This window comes from Paroedura picta, chromosome 16 (genome assembly GCF_049243985.1).
Source record: "Paroedura picta isolate Pp20150507F chromosome 16, Ppicta_v3.0, whole genome shotgun sequence".
In the NCBI taxonomy this organism is placed as follows: domain Eukaryota; kingdom Metazoa; phylum Chordata; class Lepidosauria; order Squamata; family Gekkonidae; genus Paroedura; species Paroedura picta.
In genome coordinates this window covers 8,258,351-8,274,572 of record NC_135384.1, presented here as the reverse complement: position 1 = coordinate 8,274,572, position 16,222 = coordinate 8,258,351, and the positions used below count along the sequence as shown (strand labels likewise).

The 16,222-nt window shown below is 49.6% G+C and overlaps 2 protein-coding genes across 2 annotated transcripts; one reads left to right on the top strand and one right to left on the bottom strand.

Annotated features, from left to right (window-relative positions):
• Positions 1–1,685: 1,685 nt before the first annotated feature.
• Positions 1,686–5,013, top strand: FGF21 (fibroblast growth factor 21). Its single transcript, XM_077313626.1, has 3 exons — positions 1,686–2,490; positions 3,496–3,599; positions 4,222–5,013. The coding sequence occupies exons 1-3, from the start codon at positions 2,280–2,282 to the stop codon at positions 4,516–4,518; spliced, it is 612 nt and encodes a 203-aa protein (XP_077169741.1). The 5' UTR covers positions 1,686–2,279; the 3' UTR covers positions 4,519–5,013.
• Positions 5,014–5,566: 553 nt separating this feature from the next.
• TNNI3 (troponin I3, cardiac type) lies at positions 5,567–11,932 on the bottom strand. Its single transcript, XM_077313625.1, has 6 exons — positions 11,690–11,932; positions 10,746–10,787; positions 9,858–9,989; positions 9,034–9,123; positions 7,357–7,533; positions 5,567–6,561 (listed from the first exon to the last, which is right to left on the bottom strand). Exons 1-6 carry the CDS (start codon positions 11,855–11,857, stop codon positions 6,460–6,462), a joined length of 711 nt encoding a protein of 236 aa, XP_077169740.1. The 5' UTR covers positions 11,858–11,932; the 3' UTR covers positions 5,567–6,459.
• Between the last annotated feature and the right edge of the window lie 4,290 nt (positions 11,933–16,222).

Sequence of the window (16,222 nt, the reverse complement as noted above, 5' to 3'; positions counted from 1 at the left end):
AGGCAGGGCCAAGCACAAATTGTCCAGGTCTGAGGTACTGCATAACAGTAAACCTTCAGCATTTATGGTTTATTTCATGTGTATCCTGACTTTCTTCTCAAAGGGGACCCAAGGCAGCTGACTAAAGTCTCCCAAAGTGGCCTATAAACACTTTTCCTTTCTTCTCCCCACAACAGACACCTTGGGAGGTAGGTGGGCCTGAGAGAGCTCTGAGAGAACTGCTCTTGGAGAACAGCTCTAAGAGAACCAGGACTGGCCCAAGGTCACCCAGCTGGCTGTACATGGAGGAGGAGAGGGGAATCAAACCTAGTTCTCCAAATTAGAGTCTGTTGCTCTTAACCATTACCCCCCTTGGGGACCTCTGTCCTAAAGACAAGTTTATACTGTTCATTTAATAGATATAGATCGGACTGGGGTTTGTTGCAGTGGGGGACATTTGTCTTACCGGGTTGCTTGTTATTCTTTTGGTTAGGTTTCAATTTGTCTAAATTTCCCTTTGCATTAGCTGCCTCGAGGAGGTGTTTGGAGAGGCGGGAGATAAGTGTGCTTCCTAAATAAATAAACAGGTAGACCAAGACAGGGCTGCTATCCCTGGGGAAAGGGACGGTGAACAGGAGGGTGCCCAGTGGAGAGGGAAAGGGAGGAGGCCTGCCTGGTCACCTCCACTGGACAGGAGAAAAGAGAGAGGAAAAGAGCTGACATGATGGACAAGAGGACACATGGAGGGCGCAAGAGTCTAGATCAGGTTTCCTTAACCAGGGTTTTGTGAGTTTCTTGGCATCCTCCTCCTCCTCCTCCTCCTCCTCCTCCTCCTCCTTCTTCTTCTTCCTGGATCTGTTGGGTTTCTTAACAGAGATAAACTTGAGCATGTGAAGCAGGAGGCAAACAGGCATTTGACGCGTGACTCCCTCATTCAGGTGCCCCGATCAGAGCGTCTGGGTAGCCCAGGCCAGCCTGATCCTGTCAGATGTTGGGAAATGAATTGTGTCACTTACGGGCACCCTACATCACCCAGGGGTGAGAACCTCGGGGGGTTAAGACTTACTGTTTTGGTTCCCCCGCAGAGAAGAGAATGCCAGGGAACAGCCCCAGAAGACACTCCTACAGGATTCCACCTGTTCATGCACAGCGAACAACACCTGCCCTTTGTCCTGGGCTCTGCCACTTCCTGCCAAGTAAGCCCACCTGGTGCCCCCTGACCCGGACAGCCCAGGCAAGCTGCATCATGGTCGATCTAGCACGGTATGGTTCATATTCTGCGAGTTCAAGCCTTAGCCCCCAGGCTCTGTGCACGCTTTTAACTTTGCCAGTTGTGTCCAATAAACGCTCGTTTGATTTGTACATTTGCATTTGGGGGATATCTAATCCTCCGCTTCCTAACTCTTCCAACCGTGGTTGGCTTCTGGCTTCACGTGCTCCAGTTTGCATCTTTGTAAAGTAAAGCCGACCCAGGAAGGAGGAAGCAGAGGTTGGGGGCAGTAGCCCTCATCAGCATAGCTCACGTAAGAAGCAGGCTTGTCCGGGCAGATCAGGGCTGTTGTCCGAGTGGGAGAGGTCGACAGATGTTGGGGGATGGTGCTCGACAGATGTTCTGGGTTGAGATGCCGGCCGGCTTGCTGGGGCCAGCCTCCCTCCCCCTCTCTCCCTCTGTCCTGTATTTCCTGAGTTGCATCACCCTTTTCTGTCGGCAGCATGAAAGCAGCCATGGAACGCTAATATTTAGACTTTGGCCCCTACATGAGGGGCAACCGTTTTGGGAGGGCACCACAATGACTCATCCTCAGGGCCCAGGGGGAGGGAGGAGGGCTTGGGGCTGAGCAAAATCCAAGGGGGAAGGACATCCACCCCTGGAGGGATGTATAAATATCACCCTGCCTGCTGCTTGGGAGCAGACCAGAAGACAACCAGCAACAAGGGAAAGGCCTTCTCCTCCTCTTCTTCCTCCTGCTTTGCTCGGAGCCTTCCCACTGATTTCATCTTGGGCCGTTCTTGCCTCAAAACTCTTTGCCCCAAGACTCTTGAACTGAAGAGTTGTCCTTGGATTGGGGTTCTTCTGGGCCTCGGGGCACCTGAGTTCCCCAGTGTTGATTGGCAGGCAAAAAAGAGCAGTCATACCTTCTAGGTCGGAGCTGGTGGGGCAGGTGTTTCCAACAAGTGACAAGGTTGAGGAGCAAAGCTCACCAGGTCTCCCTTTGGCCAATACGATCATCTTGCCATCTTACGGTCCCTCAGCTGGGCCTCCACGAGCCACGCTGGCCCTTTCTGCACCTCTCCAAAGCATGCAGGGCCTCCTCGTCCTGAGCTTGGTTTTCTGGGCTGCCTCGGCCCCCGCGGCCTCAGCCTTCCCCCTGCCCAATTCCAACCCCCTTTATCAGTTCGACGGACAAGTCCGCCTTCGCCACCTCTACACGGCGGACGAGCAGACGCATCTCTTTCTGGAGATCTTGCTGGACGGCAGAGTAGGCGGCACCAAACACCAGAACGCCTTCAGTGAGTATTTGGAAGAGGAAAGGGTTGTGGGGATTGGGGTGCAGGATCGCTGGGTTCCTTGGACGGGGACTGGAGATTAGCAGGGTTGTCTCTATCCCTGGTTTAACAGAAGACCGAGATTTGGGTTCTGGAGAAAAACAATGAGATCTGGTGGGCTAGAAAGTAAACCCGGGAGCCAAAATTACTGAGTTCAGGGCAGTTTGGGGCAGCCAGAACTTCCAGGAGCCTGGAAGGAAACCAGGATCTCTTGGATTTATGAGAGAATATTGACCTGGAGCAGCACGTGCAGTTGGGAGAAGACCTTGGGCCATTCCGCACAAACTTAAAAGTTTGCTCCAGCGACCTGCTGGATAGAACCGGGTTGTAAGCACAGCGTGTGCTTGGTCCGGAGCATGGATGCTGCCAGCGAGAGCCGCCACAAGAGCAATGAGCCGGGCGCGTGTCCGCGTGTGAACTCTTGGGTGCTTTGAATCAGAGATATGTTCTCACAGGTCACCGGGGTTTGTAGGTGCTGCTGAATTGCCAAACACAGGAATCAGCTTGTCGATCAGACACGCAAACACACACACACACATGGAGCCATGTTGTTTGTGATAATAGTGCCTCCCTTTTGCTTTCGGACTCCGTTCTTCTTTTGCAAGAGGGGAGAGAGAAAAAAAGATGGGTGACAGATTGAACAAAGGCCTGGTGCCTGGCAGTGATCATCTAGGGAAAGATTCAAAGGAGTAGCCGGGTTGGTCTGAAGGAGCACAATAAAATCAGAGTCCGGTAGCACCTTTAAGACCGACAAAGATTTATTCAGGGTGCGAGCTTTCCAGTGCAAGTCTGACAAAGGGTGCTTGCACTTGATAGCTCACACCTTGAATAAATCTTGGTTGGTCTTAAAGGGGCCACTGGACTCTGATTTTATCATCTAGGGAAAGAGTTGACTCCTGATATCCTGTTCCCTCTTCCTGGTTCTTCTTTCCTCATCTTGTTCTCTGATGTTCTCTTCCCCCGCCCCAGGTTTGTTGGAGATCAAAGCTGTGAAGCCAGGAGTGATTCGCATGCAGGGCACGAAAACCTCTCGGTTCCTTTGCATGACCTCCAGTGGACACCTCTATGGTTCGGTAAGTTTGACCTCTCCAGTGATGTGTGGGCTGGGGACGGAGGGGCAGAGATTGGCAGTCTTGGGCCAAAAAAAGGGACATTAACTTGCCTCATCATATCATAAAAGGGAAGTTATCCCTGTTCTCATAACTATGTATTCCTCAGCACAAGACACTGGGCATTTCATTGCTTTAGGATGCTTTGGGCTGATCCTGCGTTGAGCAGGGGGTTGGACTAGATGGCCTGTATGGCCCCTTCCAAGTCTATGATTCTATGATTCTATGGCCTGTATGGCCCCTTCCAACTCTATGATTCTATGATTCTATGGCCTGTATGGCCCCTTCCAACTCTATGATTCTATGATTCTATGGCCTGTATGGCCCCTTCCAACTCTATGATTCTGTGATTCTATGGCCTGTATGGCCCCTTCCAACTCTATGATTCTGTGATTCTATGATTCTTGGTATTCCTGGGAGCCCAGTTAGGGTTGCCAACTCTGGACTGAGAAATTCCTGGAGATTCGGAAGCTGGATCCTGAGTAGGGCAGTTTCATTTGGGGAAGGGACCTTAGCAGGGCTTAATACCATAGAGTCCCCCTTCCTGAGTGGCATCTCCGTCTCACTTGTCGTTCTTCCTCCACAGGAGCACTACTCCGAGGAGGCATGCAACTTCCGCGAGAGGGTCCTCCACGACGGCTACAACCTCTACTACTCCGAGCACTACGATATCCCCCTCAGCCTCAGTTCCACGGGGGCCCTCGCGCGGAATCGCCAGCTACCCCCTTTCTCCCAGTTCCTGCCTCTGGTCAACCGGATCCCCCTGGACCCCGTATTTGTGGACTACGACTTCTACGAACATGAGCTCGACGTCGAGTCTGCGGACCCCTTGAGCATGATGGGCCAAGCCCCTGGCTTCATGAGCCCCAGTTACGTCTTCTGACTTTCCCAGAGCTTGGATGCTTAAACTGGTTCTGCAGTAAGAAAAGTGGGAAGGAAGCTGTTCAGAGTCAGGGCAGGGGTGCAGTAGGAGAGAAAGAGGATTTTAGTTACTGCACTTGACATTAATGATCGATGCCGTTGCTGAATTTGGCCGACTCCTGATTCCCCCAAACGGTCAGATGATACGTATAAATGGAACAATTGAAGGAGATGCAAGGAACATTCCCCCTCTATGGAGGCAAAATTCTCATTTTGTCGGACTGCAACTTTTCAGCTTGATGTTTGTTGGGCTGGCTTTTTTATTTTTATTTTCTATTTAAAATAACTTATTTATTTTGTGCTTATTTATTGAATGGGGTTAGAGACAGTGGGAAGGGATGGGAGGATGAATGAGGAAACTTGACGCCAGAAAATAATTTATTTGTGGTTATTTATATAGAAATGTGTGTTGTTGTTGTTGTTATTATTATTATTATTGCATATTTATGTCTTGTTCCGGAAAGGAAAATATTATTAAACCTGTTTCAAGCCTGCTGTGTAGTTATACTTTTTGCCTGGAGCTATATTTTAAATACTTTTAGCCCTCCAAGAAGGTCAGGGCAGCATATGTAATTTCCCTCTCTTCCATTTTACATGCCCCTGAGGTAAATTAGGCTGAGGGGATGGAGAATTACTGCTCATAGAATCATAGAATCATAGAATCATAGAGTTGGAAGGGGCCATACAGGCCATAGAATCATAGAATCATAGAGTTGGAAGGGGCCATAGAGGCCATCTAGTCCAACCCCCTGCTCAACGCAGGATCAGCCCTAAGCATCCTAAAGCATCCAAGAAAAGTGTGCATCCAACCTTTGCTGGTCTGCAGTCAGCTCATAGGCATAACGTCTGTGGGGACTTGAACATGGGTCTACTACATCCTTTCTCAACTTTTGCCCTGAAACATCCGTCAGACTACGAGAAAACCCCAAAGTAGCACGACCATGCAGAATTTGGTTGGGAAGAAAAGACCCAGAAAAGACCCCCCTCCCTCGGTTTGAATGAACACCGGATTTGTGTTTAAAGACTTTATTTCACCGTTTGATGCTCGTCTTTTCCAACTTAGCAGGTTTTAAACATCATTTGTTAATGAGAGGAGTAGAACTATATCGTTCCAAGAGGTTCTTGTTGCTCTCACTAAGTAGCATTCAGAGACTAAATATTTTGGTACCAAGTGGAATAACGATCACTATATATTTCCAAGACACAATTGTTTTTACAGCAACTGGCATTCATTGCATGGGAGTCAATTGCACAGTTCCACTTGGTAAATAACAAATGATTTTTGCAGATCTTCCCGCAGATGGACATGATCTTCTGCAGGTCTTCCGCAGATGGACATGATAGAATCTATGTAGGTCCAAAATGGGAGCCACTAAGAACCCAAACATGAGGCATGTGATAGATAGGTTACCGCTTTAAACCAGCCTTTCTCAACTTTTTTATCACTGAGAGCCCCTGAAACCTTCTTCAGGCTTTGAGAAACCCAAGAAGTTATTCAATTGTGCAGAATATGGCTGGGAAGCAGAGCTCTGGACACGCCCACCTGGGGCCCCTCCCCTTCCCACCCCCTCCAGGCCCCTCATTGGCCATTGAGGGTGGGGAAGGGGAGTCAACGTGACCACTGATGGTCAAATCACCTGATAAATGTTTAGCAAGTTTTCAAAAACATATTCCAAATTAATTAACTCCCACCCATTGGAGAACCCTGGGGTTTCATGAAACTCTCGTAGAGAAAGCCTGATTTAAACTTTGAAGTTAACTTTATTTATGGTGAATATTTTTCAGACTTTGGAGAATTCCCCCCCCCCTTACAGACAATAGCTATTCTCCTCAGCCGTTTCAACCCACTTTCCGACTAGTATAGTACCCTCCATCTAAAATTCACACAGGATGGCCTCAGGGCTCAGGCTTGCCCTGCGGTTGAGGCCTCAAATTTCTTCTTGCGCCCCTGCATGCCACTCAGCGCATCGATGTTCTTCCTCCAGTCACCCACCTCCCGATTCTCCTGCGGGAACAACGGAGAGAAAGTGGGGTGAGAGCCACAGCTGGAGTCGGCCCACAATGGGAAAGCGGCGTCCGATCCTCTCCCAACACCATGGGAAGAGGGAAATCTCAGAATGGCCGATGGACTGTGTGGGCCTTGCCATGGAAGAAGTCTTTGGGCTCCACAGTCCAGATGAGCCAGGGGTGCATACAGGTCAGTGACATCTTCAGATAAAAAGGTAAAGGTAAAGGTATCCCCTGTGCAAGCACCGGGTCATGTCTGACCCTTGGGGTGACGCCCTCCAGCGTTTTCATGGCAGACTCAAAACGGGGTGGTAAATGTAAATAATAACGAAATACAAGACGATATATTAAAACCACTTATTAACGTTAATCATTCAGCCAGCAGAAGAGCTCCTCAGATGTCACCCTGAATAAAACTGACTTCAGCTGCCAACTAAGACAGGGGGCCAGATGCACCTCTCTGGGGAGGCTGTTCCCAAATTGTGGGGCCACCACAGAAAAGGCCCTGTCTTGTGTATCCTCTAGGCCAGGGGTAGTCAACCTGTGGTCCTCCAGATGTTCATGGACTATAATTCCCATGAGCCACTGCCAGCAAAAACTGGCAGGGGCTCATGGGAATTGCAGTCCATGGACATCTGGAGGACCACAGGTTGATTACCCCTGCTCTAGGCCCAAGGAGCAGTCAAGGGGGCCTCTCCCTGCGATCTTAGTTCCTGGGCCGAAATGCACAGGAGAAGATGGTCCTTCCATCTCCCCCCCTTTCCCTCTTTCCCCCTCCCCCCTCCAGTCTCACCTTCTCGGTGTCGTCTTTCTTGACCTGTTTCAGGTTGGCCCGCAGGTCCATGGAGACCTTGTGCTTGGCGCCCAGCAGGGCCTGCATCATGGCGTCCGCAGAGAGACGCACGCGGCGGAGATTGGGGCGTTTGAACTTGCCTCGCAGGTCGAAGATCTTTTGGTTCAAATCTTCTATCTGGAAGGAGAACAGAGAGCCTGTTCAAAGGCAGGGAGGGAGGCTGTTGTGTCGGGAGCCCTACTCACCTTTGAAGATCCAAACCCAGGGGTAGTCAAACGGCGGCCCTCCAGATGTCCATGGACTACAATTCCCAGGAGCCCCTGCCAGCATTCGCTGGCAGGGGCTTCTGGGAATTGTAGTTCATGGACATCTGGAGGGCCGCAGTTTGACTACCCCTGTCCAAACCCTTTTCCCACCACTATCGGGTGTTGTGTATGTGGACCTGCCAAGGACCAGGAGTTTAAGGTCCGGGGCAGGATCGGAATTCCGCAATCGTAATCGGCCTACACACGGCCAGATCCCATCTGCCGGATCCCGTCAGTTTAAAGTGAAACTAACCAATGCCGCACACTGGCAGGTATCTCCGATTGTTCTACATTGTATATAATTGGGTATTTCAGCGAGGGGGCGGATTCTCAGTTCGGTTGTACCTTTGAGCTGGGGTCCATGAAGAGCTGAAATGCAATCGCAGCGTCCAGGTCTCAGAACCCACAAACTTAATATCAGTCATGTTATGAAAGTAGTAAAATGACCCCCCCCCCAGCTTTACAAAATGTTAATAACAGAACAGGGGCCTGAGTTTTGATTGACAAAACTGAATGGAGGTAGAGGGTGAATTTCCTTCCTCCTTTCCCACTTGGGGCTGCTCTGAATCACAGTGTGGTTCATGCCCAATTTGTCCTCGTGGAATGGTGGTCAGGGGTACAAGTGATCATTCTGCCATGACTGGGAATGTGTAACGGTCTCAGGGAGAAACTCCCACATTCGGTTCAAGAATCCTTCAGTGAATGAGGAAAATGCACCCTGAAGCATACAATTTTGGAAGAAGGACTGTAGTCCTACCTAGTGGGATAAAGTGAAAACTGGTCCTGCACTGCCACCTTGAGGTCCTCAGTAGCTCTGCACCCTCTTTGCACAAGGGACTGAGATTTAAATCGTGCGATGTGGCTTTTCACTACCCAGAGAAGTCCCACAACACAGAAGGTTCTGCAGCCTCCAAGCCTCAGAGGGTAGTGGAAGGAGAGGGTGGTCAAGGTGGGGGACAGAAGGTGATTGGCTGGCTGCTGGACAGACAGGCAAGCCGGTTGGAGGAGGCGGCCCTCAGGGACGGGACAACTGCCCTGAGTGGGTGTTAAGCGCTGAGTGGCACTTAAGCCATGAGACCAGCTCCTCCTCCTCCAAGGTCTCACCAGAAATATATTATGTGGAACAGATACAGGTACAAGAGCTCTTTGGGGGATCCGCCACCTGTGTGTAACGGCAGGGCAGCCTGGCTTCCAACATTGGGACTCCTGCCCCTTTCACAAACAATGGTGCTGCCACAGAGGGGGTCAAAGAACAAACCCTTTTGTACTTTAACAAATCCCACCCACTGCCATCACCATCAGTTTGGGTCTGTTTCAAGGCTACGGGATCAACGGACAGGAAGGAGAAGCTGGGAGTGTCCGCCAAGCCCACCTCGTTGACACTCTTGTTGACCCGGGCCTCCATGTCGTAGCGCTCCTCGTCCACCTTGTCGATCCGCGCATGGAGCTCTCGGCACATCTCCTGCACATAAGAAGGCGAATGCTTAAAGTGCGCCAGGGTCCCATGTTCTTAGAAGCAGCAATAAGGAAGAGTGTCCCCTGAGCATGTGCAAAGGGTCTCTTGCTGCAGAATACAGACTCCAGCGAGGCTTCCTGATCAAAAGGATGTGATGTGGGGGAAGACTCAACCCCTGACAATTGGCTTTTCCCCCCAAATGCATGACAAGCAGATTGGCTCCAACCTGTCCCAGGGAATGTGGCAGGGGAGTTACTTTGCATTTCCACTCTGTTTGCCTTCTGTTATAACTCGGTGGATTTGCAAAATTTCAGAAGTGGAGAACTCGTAGCTGCATGCACTTTTCAACTTGTTTCTCCCCCCCCCCCCAAACTTTACAGGTCGCCTAAATTCACCAGCGCATAGACACACTGATTAAATCACATCGCAAGAAGAAATCTTGGTGCTGCCGTGAGATCACATTCCCCGCCCCCAATCATACTTTTGGCCCTTCACCAGACGTCACTTCGTAATATTAACTCTGTCTTCACCAATTAATTCTTTTCCTGGCTAACGCATGTCCCTGGATACAGCACACAGTTCAAGTTCTCGTTTTATATTACATCTGTCTTCCTGCATTGTTACACTCTTCTTTTGCTTCTGTCTTCGCCTGCAGCCACTCCTTTTATGTTTGATCTGTCTTCATCCTGACCCCCCTTTCTGGCCCCAGCCCCATCTTTCAGTCGCCCACCCACAATTACCTGCAGCCCTGAAAGGTCCAGGCCTGCCCAGTCCAGGGGAGTGCAGTGGTCCTCCAGGTATCTCTCCTTTTCCCGCACCCGCTCCTCCTCTTCCTTTTCCATTTCTTGCTTTGCCACCTGGAGCATCAGTGTCTGTTGCAAGGGAAGAATATATTAGACCAGAATATATTCAGACCAGAATATATCAGACCAGGGTTCTCCAGGGCAGTACCCGATGTTGCCCCAGCACCCGTAGGCACTTGCTTCAGATGCCCGTCTTGTGTTTTGGGGAAATAGGCAGGACCCTTGTGAGTGGAGCACCATGGGATGGCTACCTTCTTACATGTAAAGGGATTTTCACCTCGGTAGTCTTTGGTTTTCATGTGTTATCCCCACCCCCCTTGATCTTCTATGCGTGAGTCATTCTTCCTTTTCCTATGTCATGCTCATGTGCCTGTTACTTGTGTTTGCGTGTGTGCTTGGCTCTGCCTCCCCTGGCAGAAGGGATGCCAGATGGGACTTAGGAATTCCCCACCATTACATCTGCAGGCAACAGAGATCAGTTCCCTTGGAGAAACCGCTGCTTGGAGGGTGGACGTCATATCATGGTGCTCCAATGGGGCGCCTCTCCACCCCAAATCCCACCCACTCCTGGCTCCGCCCCCAAAACCTCCAGGCATTTCCCAACCAAGAGCGGCCAACTCAAGTGGCCGCCATTTTGTGTCCCTACCTGTCTCCCAGCCTTCAAAGCCCGGAGGTGTTCACAGGCTCAGAATGCTGGGGGATCTAGTCCCTTGCTCTCCTCCAAGCCAAGGCCCTCACCTGGCACCTGCTCCCTGCCCCGTCAAACAGACATTTCCCTGCACGCTCATCCCCCCCCACCTCCACGCATCATTTCCCCACCATTACCTTGAGCTGCAGTTTCCGCGACGCCGTTATCTTGGATTTTCTCTGTGGTGGAACAAAAGAAAACAGATGTTGGTCCTCCCCGCATCAGGCGAGTAATAGCCCTTCCAGCTACAGCTACTTGGGGGTCTCTGGCAGTGAGTGGTGGTCCCCATGCCTGCTTTCTGAGATTCTCTGAAGAGCCCTCTGGGGCCACCTGCATGCAAAGGATGTGTTCTGCCACTGAGCCATGCCCACCTCCAATGGAGGCCATCCCCAGAGAAGCTCACAGGCAAAGCATCATGGAGACATCCTCATCCCATCAGTTGCCCCCAGCGTTTAGTAACCAGGGGTAGATTTCCTCTGAACGTGGAGGTTCCATTGTTAGCTAGGGTTGCCAACCTGCCAATGTGGCCCAGAGATCACCTGGAACTACACCAGGTCTCCAGACTAACGGATCTCCACTAGGGCTGCCAGCCTTCAGGTGGGACCCGGGGATCCCCTGGAGTTGCAGCTCATCTCCGTGCAACAGAGATCTGTTCCCATGGAGAAAATGGCCACTTAGAAGGACTGTATGGTATTATGCCCCCTTGAAATCCCTCCCCTCTCCCAAACCTGCCCTCGGCATGCCACGCCCCCAACGTCTCCAGGTTTTCCCCACCCCAGAGCTGGCAATCCAGCAGAAATAGGCCGTTTGGAAGGATGGACTGAATGACATCACATCCCACCTGTGCTCCCAAATCAGACAATGGGGGGTCATTTGGGAAGGAGGCGGGAGCGTTTCAGAGAAACACATCCCAGTCTCCACAGCCACGAGAAACTGGGACATCTCGAAAACGGGAAAGAAGCCGTTGAATCTGAAGAATGTGGGGGCTATGTCTGATTCCCACCTCCCCAAACAATGGGAGACGTGGCCGTCCTGCCCCGTGTGGGCTTATCAAATCTTTCCAAGGGCACCAGAGCCCCACCTTATCATGTGGCTCGACCGCATAGGCCCGATAGTTAGCTGAAGATTTTCGGCGGAGTGGAGGAGGGTGGGCGGCCGGGGGAGGAGGCCGTGTGGCTGGCTTGGGAGGTTCCGGGGCGGGAGGTTTCGGTTCTGGTTCTGGTTCCGCCTCAGCTGCAGTATCTTCCATTTCCTCCTCCACATATTCTTCTTCCTCCTCTTCCTCGTACTGCACATAGAAAGAACTTGTCAATGGCGTGGCAGTCACAATACTGTCTTTTAAGAGCTACTCGGTTTAAGCCTCTCTCTCTTAACAGGTCCAGCCGCATACGCTCAGCCTAAACTACCTCGCAGGGCTGTTGTGGAGGACAGAATGACGGCAGCCACTTTAGAGGTGGGGTACGAAGGGCGTAAAGAAACTCCAGACTTTTTCAAAGCGTGCCACAGCTACAAACAATGGTTATGTTTTTGAAAGCGCTCGTTTCAATTTTAACCTGAATTTACACAGCTGATCTCTGGCAAAGCACATCTGAACCCATTTTTCTAAGGCACTGGCAGGAGAAGCTCTTGCAAAGCATGTCTGGAGTGAGCGCGAAGAGTGGAACATGAAAAAGGGGAGCCCGGCGAGATCCCAGAGTCATGAGATGATATTCTCCAAAGAGATCGTAACTGGGAATACCGCAGATGGGTATTTGGTTCCAGTGGCAGATGATTAAAAATGACTTAAGACGGATGATCTTGGTGTGTCACTTCGATTCGGCACGGCAATTATCCCATTTAACGGTCTTTAAAACCCGTAAGGCGCGGGCGGGGGGGAATAGAAACTAAGGCCCGATATTCTCCTGGCACAGGAAATAAGAACTGAACTGAACTGACTGTCGAAGGAGGAGGAAAAGCTGGCAACTGAAAAGACTTTCTTTTCCATAAGTTTGGGAAAATGCCCCTTTGTTGGTACTTACAGTCACCTCTTCCCTGCAAAAGACAGAAGAGAAAGGCATGTGTCAGTCAGAATGAATACAATCCATCTCAATTTACTTGTCTTTCCGCTATGGCTCGAGGGTTGCCACCCTCCAGGCAGTCCCTGGAGAGCTCCTATGATCACATTTCATCTCCAGAGGACCATCATCAGCTCCCCAGGAGAAAATGGATGTTTTGAAGGGGGGAACTCTGCGACATTGACATTATATCCTGATTCCACCTGTAGCAACTCCAGGTATTTCCCATCCCAGAGATGGCAACCCTATAAGGCCCCTAAGATGCTGTTTAAAGAAATCTCACCCCGGATTTTCAAATGCCAGCACTATTCATAATGGGGGGGGGGGCGGTTGGCCCTGCCACCCTCCCAACCCACTATTTCTCCTTCCTGAGAATCTTAAGGGTCCAGGATTTCTTCTCCCTTTTCTCCCCAACTCTATTTCAAGTTCATTTTCCTTCCAGAGAATAAAGAAGGTCCCAAAATATGTTTCCTTGTCCTTTAAGGACTGGTTCACACACGCAGGAGAGGTGGCAAAACGGACTGTACAACTTCACACGACAAGCACAAGAAAGATTGTTTGGAAAGCTGCACCCTCTGGGGGGGGGGGAAGAATTCCCTTTAAACATGATTTTAAGATGTTGATTCAAAAGTTGCATATCATTTCATTATTATATGTGTGTTTTATGTTATAATAATTTCATTATTATTGTATGTGTTTTACGTAGCAAAGTTGCAAGCCGCCTGGAGCCGGCATGCTGGGAGGGCCGGTGTATAAATCAAAGAATGAATGAATGAATGAATGAATGAATGAATGAATGAATGAATGAATGAATGAATGAATGAATGAATGAATGAATGAATGAATGAATGAATAAACAGTGCCGTTCATTCTTCCCCCTCAGCCTCTCTTGGCTCATCTGGATTCTTCATCATCTTTCTTCCGATTTACTCTAACAAATAGATCTGTTTAAAAAAAACAACAACAACTCACTCTTCTGCCATGTCGGGAAACAAAACTTCAATCCACTCTGAGAAGGGAGGAAAGAGAAAAAGAAATATTATTCTTTTATATGTGCACAGCTTCACTTATGCTCCAGGGAGCGCACATTTCTTTCGGCTTCCTCAGGGACCCCAAGGATGAAGCTTGAGGAGTTGCTCATTCCGGTTATTCTTGGAGAAGTAGAAATCAGAAAATGTGATTGAGAAAGTCAGCCCTTCCTTCCTTCCTTCCTTCCTTCCTTCCTTCCTTCCTTCCTTCCTTCCTTCCTTCCTTCCTTCCTTCCTTCCTTCCTTCCTTCCTTCCTTCCTTCCCAGATTATGAGATTTCTAATCCTTAATCCCACAAATTGTGGTTATCTCTCCATTGTCAATGACCCTGTCAAGTTAATACAGGTTTGCGCTGAATAAGTTGCAGATTTCCGTGTGGTTTCCGTCTACCCGATAATTAATCTCCTGTCAAAAGCTGCACCAGCATAGAACTCCTTAGCCCCTCGAGGGTGTAACACAGCAATAATCTCCGTGCCCATTTCCCTTTAATTAACAGTGTTATACAATACCTGCAGCTTACGCACCCTTAAAACAATACCAAGTATTAGTTGTACACAGACCGTTCAAAGTAAGAAAGAGCGTTGGCATTTGTCCAAAAATTGGCTTACGCACAAGAAAATTCGCGGACAAAATTAGCTTCCAACAGAAGGGCTTTAGAGAAAGAAGCTGCCTTGGATCCCCAAGTTCTCATTGTTCTGCCTTTTCAAGCGATCACTTCTTATTAAAATAATCTCTCTCTGTCCCACTTTCTTGGAGCTCCCCATCTTAGAAAAATGAAAAACCCAGAAGATTATTTTTCCTTACCCGTATATTCTTAGACAGCATCAGCTATAGCCATGCAGCTGTCTCTTTGGAGAACATTAGCTCATTGTTACTGCTCTTAATTGGGACAGAAATATATTGGTTTTAATTACTAAGCATTCCACAAGTACCAAGTTTGAGTCCAATGGGTCCTTTAAGACTCCGTTATGGGAAGGAACGAAAAAGCAGCGGAATTTAAATTCCCCCAACAAAACAGCACACGAAACACATAGGGGTTATTCCATCATTAAAATGTTTTTTTTTTCCTTTCCCACCCTGATTATGGTCTTTGCAGGGTATTTAGGGATTTGTGCAACATTTGCAAAAAAAAAAAAGTCTGCTTTCATTTTGCCACTTCCCACAATACTCTGGGACTTCCATCCTACTCTCTTTCCTATTTGATGGCGCCATATTCTCCTCTTCACCGCAGAATCCACGTCCTGCAGCTTTTGTCTAAGCTGGTCCCGTGATCCCCTTTTTCAGTAATCAAGAGGAACCTGACCTCTGTCTACTGCTGCCTTTCTCAACTTCTTTACTGTTGAGAAACCCCTGAAACATTCTTCAGGTTTCGAGAAACTCCGGAAGTGAAACGATCATGCGGAATAGGGTTGGGAAGCAGAGCTGTGGACACGCCCACCTGAGGCTCCTCCCCTTCCCACCCCCTCCAGGCCTCTCATTGGCTATTTGAGGAGGAGGGGAAGGTCAACACGACCCCATACGGTCCTGTAACCTGATAAATGTTTGACACATTTATATATACGCGCACTTGTACACACACACACATATATGCACACACATATATAAATATATGAACTAATTAATTCCCACTCATTTGGGAAACCCTTCCAGGACTGACAAGAAACCCCAGGGTTTCACGGAAACCTGTTTGAGAAAGCCGGATCTATTGTCACTGGTAAGATCCAACCCGTAGAGTTTTTGGTGGACATCGAGAAACGTTGGGCAAACTGGGTATGTGAGAATTGCACACCTGCAGGTGGACTAATTTTGTGAGCTGCGATCAGCCAGCTCCCCCCTGTGACACTTACCTGCTGGGGTGGCAGACCTGTACTTGCCACCATGCATTAGATCAGAATTGAGTTACTGTGAGCTGTGGATGCAGAGACATTAAAAAGAAACCACACGATTTCTCTGGAAACCAGCATGATCGTTTCCACCCAGAAGCAAACACACACACAAAATGCTTCATGCTGTTTTTTTTTTAATTCAGAAAAGGGCTTTTGTTCTCCCTGGCTTCAGCCCACGACAGAGCCATCTCTGCCCTTGGCCTACACTTGTCTGAAGTGTGTACCAGATTCCCCTCTTATCGCCAGAGCCTCTTCAGGGGCAGCTAAATTTGTGCTGCCTTATCGCTTCTGAGCAGGGCCAGGCCGTTCCACGAGGAGGCAGCAGCCCTCGGCAGAACCAGCAAAGCGAGCCGGAGACAGATGGGGAAGGCCAACCGGGTCACCATTGCCATGGCCCATTCTCTGCCCTCTCCGTTTTCTTTCGCCCGGGTCAGGAGGGAGGGGTCGCTCCTCCGCACGGATCAATAAAGAAACGCAACTTGTCTTTTTAGAGCCAGGACCAGGATGGGGCTGGATTCCTGATACACTCAGGGGGGGATCAATATCGAAGCAGTTTGAAATGGTTTCCTTCCACCTCAGAAACAGGAGGTTCATGGACGGGGGGGGGGGGGAGATCACAGGCTGCGAGCCAAAATATAGAAAGTTC